The following is a 7,488-nucleotide window of genomic DNA, read 5'->3' on the forward strand; positions in this document are numbered from 1 at the left end:
TGACAGGAATTGCTGCTGGTGCAAAGGTCTGTGCAGGTGGACGGGTCTGATCTGCATCAGCAGCACAAACTGTAACCTTGTTAGCCTGCTCTAGCTAGTTAGTAACGCTTTATAATCATCAACCCCCTTCGAAAAATGAGGGGAAATGGGAAAATGGGTCTGCTCTGAAGCGTGTGACATCACAGCTCTCTCTTGTTCCTACTTGCAGCTGGTACTGCCTGGTAACAGTTTGCCCACGTTATAAGGGTGATCCCTGTATTTCAGATAAAAAGAGGAGCTGCTGTGCTGTGCGCAGCACCAAAGCAAAGGTGACTTGCAGTGGGTTGCTGAATGATGCTGGAGGAGTAACTCCTGCCACATACACAATCCCCTGGCCCTGTAACTAGGGCCACCTCTGAGGCTGGGGGTCCCAACCTTCAGTTGCTGCCATGCCCTGGCTGTCCCACTGGTGCCACCGCTGGCTGATGTGCTCTCTCCCTTCATTCCTGGGCAGCGTTTGCAGAAGATGACACAGCCCAAGCCAGAGGTGCACGCTCAGAACAATGGCCTCCAGCCGAAGACATCCTTGAATGGGAGGGTCTTGGATGCTGCCGTCTAGAAGAGCCCAGACTTCCTCACCATGCCCCGTAGATGCTCATGCCACGTTGTTCCTTGAGCTTCTCCGGCACAGCTCGCTGTCCCTGGCTCCACGGTGGCTTTTACTTGTCAAAGAGAGGAGCTGGCAGCGGAACCCTCTCACATCTCTTCCTCCCAGCCCGGCTTACCAAAGCTCTGCGCAAGCAGTGACTGTCTTCATCCTGCAATAACCTGGTCCAGGCTCTCAGTGCCCAGGTCTTCCTCCTCATGACAAGTGGTGATGTCTCTAGAGAGCTTAAACTGATCACTGATCATTTTTCTGTTCTTCTTCTTGCCTTTCCAGGTGAACCTCCATAAAGCATCCCATAGCACACAGCTGTGCTGTCACCCCAGGGAGCCAGCTGACACCGCGTTTAAATCCCAGCCAGTTGTCGATTGATCTAGCATAAACCAACACTAGTAAATGTGTAACTGGAGGGGATATCGCAGAATGAGGGATTCCAGTGAGGAGCCCAGCGCGCTGGTAGCTGTAGGACATCGCTCTAAAACTGGAGAAGGGCATCAGGACAGTGTGTGCTGCTCACAGGTGCCATGTTTCAGCCCTGTGCAGTCTCCAGCCCTTTTCACTGCATCCATTGGGGCTGGCACTGTGAGCCAGAGCCTAGCAGAGTAGGCAGCCTTTTTCTTCCGGAGTGTCCTGCCCTCTGCAGCAGTGTGCAGTAGCTGCTTCCTGACCCTAACATAAGTGGAGGGCTCTTTGCTAGAGGCTGTCAAGTCTTCTATACTGACCACTCTCAGCCGCAGTCAGCTTTGTGCAGAGGCTAAAGACCTGTGTGTGATGGAGAGACTTTCCAGCAGTGTGCAAATCTCCCCCCGAAGCCAAGCCGGAGCAGGGTAGTTCCTGCCAAACACCCTCCCTGGCTGCGTCCCCAGGTGGGAAGCGGTAAGATGCATCATAGTGCCCATGGGTGGTTTAGCTTCTACCTTTGGCAGGAACTGGCAACACCTAAATCCCAGCTAGTGGAAGGCAGGAGCTCCTGGGGGAGCCTGCAGGACATAGCTGCCATGTTCAAACCCACTCCTGTGAACCAGTGCTGACTTCCCTTGGGAAGTGTCTGTGCAGACAGCTGCTGGCGCTGGCACGTCCCGACTCCCAGCACACACATCACAGGAGGCTGAGAGCTGTTGCAGACGATGCTGGAGGAGTGTATAACACCTCAGAGAAGGCTGGGAAGTGTTTCAGAGCAGTCCTAAAGCAGCAGCGTATTTCTTAGTTCTAAAGCCTTGATAAAGGAGGTGGCTCATCATAACACCATGTGCAGGTGTGATAGTGATGCTCCCATTTGTGACAGCTTCCCAGTGACCCCAAGCAGAGGTATCTGTGTACTCAGAGTATTTGATGAGCACCTGTCATAGAAGTGCACACGTGGTGTAACTTAGTGCAGATTAGTCTCTCCCTTCCCTTGGCACCCTGACAGCATTGCTAGGTCTGTTCACGCTCCCGGGTTCAGCTCAGAAACAACAAATTCATAAGTAAGTGCCCAGGAAAAGGTGTGTCCCACTCATGCTTCCTACCAGAGTCTGGTCTTGTAGGTGCCATGTTGAAGTCCCCTGTGGGTCTCACCACAGGTGCCAGCTGAGCGGTGAGCCGGTGTGCAATTGCCCTGCACTCCAATAGGAGCTGAAAAATGATGCAGGTTGGTCCCATGCTGCCTGCCTCTGGTGCATGGGGCCAGCCTGCTCTTCTGCTGGTCTCCCAGACTCAGGGTCAGTAATGTAAAGAGGAAAGAAGTTGTCTGTTTAAAGCTGAATTCAGTCACCTTTGGGGTTGGGTTCCCTACCAACTCATCAATGCATCTCAATTAACATTGCTTTAGATGTATAACCAATTTGTATTTGTACATGTGGCACATGCTGTGTCCTGGCTCTTAGTGGTTGTGGCTGCCAGGTCTTGAGTGCATGTTTTGAGGTCTCCAACACCACGAGCTGAGATCACACCCTCTCCCACATCTAATCATTTGGGTGTTTACATCAAAAAAATTGCAGCTGTTAAATAGACATGAGGAAACGCTGAATTTACAGGCTTGATCTTGTAAAGCCGAAAGCCAAACACTGAAAGCTGCAATCATAGTTCATCATAATTAATCTCAGCCAGTCACAGACATGTCAGCTTGCCTTTCCTTGCCCCTTAATTGCCAGCGCCAGTAGAGCTGAAATCTTCTATTTCACTTCACCTATTTTTATAAACCAGAGGACAAAGGAAACCACTCTTCATATACATATATGTCCTCTGAGAGGGACATCTGTAGTGAAAACAGACGTTAGCCTCTGATTGTTGCAGCAATGATCTTTACTAGAAACCTGCTTTTGCTCTGCATCCAGGTCACATAACCTCCCTGAGAGCTGTGCAGGTGAGTGATGGCCAAAGAAGTCCATTCTTGAGTGAGGCCTTAAAACCATGGAAGACCCAGATTTTTCCAACTTCACTGGGGCAGCTCAGGTCAGAGGTAGAACAAATCTATCAGTGTTCATTTTGTAAACTCTTGGCCAAAAAGCTTGGTTGTTGGGAGAGCTGTTCAAAGGGTTGGGCTGTCCAGGTTGTTCCTCCAAGAGAGTGGAGAAGGAAGGGTCCAGAAAACAAAGTCCCTTCCCTGGTGACTGAGGATATGCCTAAATCTCCAATTCCTTTTTGCTGGGAATTTAATCCCAGCATCTCTCTGACTTGTGGCTTTGCGTGTGGCAGGCGCACATCACTCCAGGTACAGCAGCAGTGGCTACGCTGCACGCGGGCTGCTCATAACAACAACAATATTTGATGAGATTTAGCTATTTGCTCAGTTCCCTGCCTGTGACCTTCCCATTTGCTCTCCCTCCTGCCCTGCTCCTTTTCGTTGTCTTGCTTCACTTCTCCCCCATGTCTATCCAGTAGAAATTATCTACCTCAGCGTACTTCCTGCTTTTTTGCTTTCACCGCTGTCAAATTACAGCTCTCCCCCCTTTCTCTTCTCCTTTGTCTTCTTTCCTCATTTCTATCTCTATTATTACCAGCATCACTCCTGCTTCTCTCACGTGCTCTCCTGTGGTTCAGCCACTCACTGTGCACACACTCACCCCTTCTGCCTGCTGAAAGAGGCATGGAAGAGCTCACCTTCCTGCAGAATCCGGTCCCTAAGAACCAATTTCCATCCCAATACCAAAATTATAATGAAGTTCCAGCTATCTTCCTTTTTGCACCAGAAAGTGCTGTGCCAAGCAATGCTCTCTCTTGGTGTTACTAGAAGAGACATTTCAACCCATATTCCACCAGTCTCTGCAGAGCTGTGCCTGTTCTGAAAGATTTTGTGGCCTTTCCTGTTTTTGCACTTTTATTTTATTTCCACTGTGAATGTTTGGATCTACGAAGTCTGGCATTTGCAGTCTTGCGGGGAGGAATTTGCCCTTAGCCAAGCTCTGTCTAATTGACTGATCCTTTTCTCCAGCATTTCGAACTCATCCTGTCCTTAGTGTTAGTTCACTGCATGCAGGTTTCCCACCTAGTAAGAAAACAGGGCTGGGGACGGCCCCTTGAGCTCATCCCAGGCCTCAGGAATGTCGCTATGGGCAGCTCCAGCAACGCAGCCATATCTGCCTGTTGGTTTTTTGAAGTCAGGCTTCGGATTCCAGCTGAAAGTGCCAGTGATTCCTCTGCAAGAACTGCTTTTGTGCTGTTCCCAGGGAGCGTCACTTCTGCTGACCACCACTTTGCCCCTCATTCCTTTCGGCTCACCCAACAGAGAGGACATGTGCGTGGCCAGGAGTGCACACTCCCCTCTCCCCCCTACTGCAGATGAGGAGATCCCACTCCCCTGTGCTCACCCACAGTGCTCCTGCCTTTTTTGCTCTGCCCCCTTGCCTCCCCAGCACCTGCCAGCCTCTCCCTCCTGCCACGGGCAGCTGCTCAAAATAATCCCCCATGAAACCTCTTAATTCTAAGGAGCTATTTAGGGAGCTGTGCTCAAATCCCTCCGAAATCCTCTTTTTCCTGAGGGCTGTGAAAAATAAAATAAATGCCATTGCCCCCACCCTCTGCCACAGCAGCGGGGGCTGAGGGGGGCGATGGGAAAGGCAGGATTGCTTCGTTGCTGCTCAAGTGCCACTTCCCTGGAGAAGCGGGTGTGATCCTCTCCCCCAGGAGAGGGGAACTCTTCCTGCTGCCATTCTCCCAGATGTGCTCTAACAGCTGGCAGCTGGTTGTAAAACACATGTGCAATGTCCACAACACGATACCCATGCCGTGTGGCACTGTAAGGCTTTGGCTAGCCGACCACCACATAGCTTGTAGTCTCTCCACAACTCCATTAAACAATGTGTTTGTTGGGCGCAGGTGTGCTGTGCATTGGGGGGTGCCCTTAAAGCTGGCATCATTCTGGGTGAGCAATTTGTCTCTATCCCTCTCCTGTCCCAGGGTGTGTGTGTGTGGTTTCTCTCTGGATTGGGGGACCCTGTTTCCATTTGGTGGTGATGGTGAAATAGGGAGGGGGTCTGCACCACTAAGGGGCATGTCTGCTGTTGTTTGCTGGATTGAAGGCTACCAGCCTACCCATGGTGATGGAGCTTGCACCGAGCACACTGCCTGCTTTCCTCAGGAGCTGAGTGCATGAAACACAGTGCTCAGCTTCGGATGCCAATATTAGCACTAGAGGCCATGCGGTGTGCCCAGCATGGTTTTCCTCTCCTGCTGTCTGATCCTGTCTCTGTACAGCTCCAGCTATTGGTCAGAATCCACTGAGCAGCTCAGTGGTAGGAAGAAAAAGTCTGGAAGCTCTGAAACCTACTGATGACACCTGGGAGCTAGATCTTAACAATGAGTGCAGGGACCATTCTGATCATTGCACACCTCAAAGGGCTTAATAGAAAGGAAAGAGAAGAGATGTCAAGAGAGGGTTGAAAGATGGAGGCTCCTATGAGGGCTGGCTACCATCTCCCCCTCCACCATGCGGGCCACTGCAACCCTCCTTAGGTGTCACTCCTTCCCCCCTTCTCTGCTTTGCATCCTCTTGCTCACCTGTCTCACCTTCCCCCTTTGGGGAGAGGCTTGCCTGCTCGTGGCAGCTTTTCCCTCCTCAGCCCTGCTCGGCACCAGTGGCCTGTCAGCTCCAAATCACTGCAAAGGTGTGCCTGCTGCTGGGCGGGGGGGGGCTGAGGCAGGCAGGCTGGCAGCAAGTGGTGGGGCAGGCTCTGCACAGAGGCTCAGGTGCTGACACATTCCTGCTCACCCAGTCACCCCTGCGCAGGGTCTGTGTCTCCTTTCTTCCTCAGAGCTTCCCACCGGCTCTGCTAGCAGTGCTTCTGCCTGGTATGGGAAGCCAGTGCTGTTTTGTTGACATCTAATGGGGATGTCAAGCGTTCTCCTCTCCCCTACTGACAGCCCTCCATAGCCTTAATGGAGGGGAACAAAGATGCTGTGAAAGCAAAAGTCAAAGCACTGTACACTCCAAGCATTTTAACAGCTTTCCTCCCTTTCCGCATCTTTAATAGTATGTTAAAGTGGTGCTTGTGGTCAGAGGTCCAGGCAGGCATCGGACCTCCTCAGAGCTGCATGGCAGCAGTGACATTACCACCCTGGCCCTCAGGGTTTGTTCACCCCACCAGGAGCAACCCCTGGGGCTGGTGTCTCTCCCTCCAGTGTTAGGTGTCCTGTTCAGCATAGGTCCCTGCATGTCCCCTCCCATGCCCCAGTGGCGTGCAGCAGGAGGGTTGCCTGTGATGCTGTGTGGCATTTGCCCCGGCTTTAGTGCTTGCCCTGGCACATCCCAAGGGGCTGGGACCCATGCGTGACTGTTAACTGCTGGTTAAAGGGTTTTGAGCCACAGGGCCATGGGGGATACCTGGGTGGTGGCCCTGGGGCACACATCCAGGGGGTGGCAAGGGATGGGGTGGCCTCTCAGTGTCCACACCACCATGCTGTCTGAGGCAGCACTGCCAAGGGCAGTTCGGGGCTCCTGCCAAGCGTGCATCCATCATCCTCACAATGCCGTCAGCCAGGAAGTGCCTGTGTCTGGAGATGCTCAGGAGAGGTTAGTGCTCCCCATGCTGATACCTGACAGCCGTGACGCTGATGGAGATGCCTCCCGACAGCCCGGCATGCTGCTGCTGCACTGCCAAGGAAATGACACCAGCCTTCATCGGGGCCCCAGGGACCAGCCACAGTCTCTTGCGGGGTGGCATGTGTCCCCACCACAGCCTGTGGGGGCCAGCAGCCCTCAGCCCTCATCTGCAGCCCTGTGCAGAGCAGCTATGGAGGGGTTTCATCTTGGTCGTACTCATGCACCACAGAACCCTTCTCCAGGGGAACCTGGGGGGGGTCCAGGTGTTCTGCTTCCAGATGAGGAAACCCAACCCAGCAGGAAGGGACTCACCTGAGTCACTGGTGTAATGATAGCTGGGGGGGGGACTGGCCTCAGAGGGCCCCATAGCCAGAGCATGGGGCAGGTAACCTGCCCAGGGGCACTCCTGCCCGGGCACTGCATCTCCTGCAACCCCAGGGGGTGCTGGCAGAGCAGGGCACGGCTGCCCACCTGGATTTTTTTCTCCCTTTGGAGGCTGTGTGGCTCTGAGAAGGCTCTTGGCTGGTTTGTGTTGCATCATGCTGTTTGGGGAAACCCAAATACCCCCGCAACGAAAAGCACCTGCGAGTTTAGTGCTGATGCTGTGACCCAGCTCCAGATAAAACCTGTCCCATATTTGTCCAGGTACGAGGTTCTACAGTGTAAACTCAGCCCTTGCCATCAACCTAAAGAGCACCGCTTCCTGCCTGCTCAATGGCTCCAAAGTCCCATACATATTCTTGGAGGTACATCAGCCCCTGGGCTGGCCCTGTGGGACAATGGGGGGGATACAGGCTCACCCACGCCTTGTGTCTGAGCACGCAGG

At 53.0% G+C, this 7,488-nt stretch overlaps 1 protein-coding gene across 1 annotated transcript in view; it reads left to right on the forward strand.

The window, feature by feature from the left end:
* Positions 1-3,700, forward strand: part of LOC102050110 (sodium- and chloride-dependent GABA transporter 1-like) — a 36,553-nt gene extending 32,853 nt beyond the window's left edge. Inside the window, exon 15 of the mRNA XM_005440854.3 lies at positions 494-3,700. Coding sequence (XP_005440911.2) covers positions 494-598 — 105 coding nt within the window. The 3' untranslated portion in view covers positions 599-3,700. The remainder of the gene's footprint in view (positions 1-493) is intronic.
* The last annotated feature ends 3,788 nt before the right edge of the window (positions 3,701-7,488 follow it).

This window comes from Falco cherrug, chromosome 5 (assembly GCF_023634085.1).
Source record: "Falco cherrug isolate bFalChe1 chromosome 5, bFalChe1.pri, whole genome shotgun sequence".
Taxonomy (NCBI): Eukaryota; Metazoa; Chordata; class Aves; order Falconiformes; family Falconidae; genus Falco; species Falco cherrug.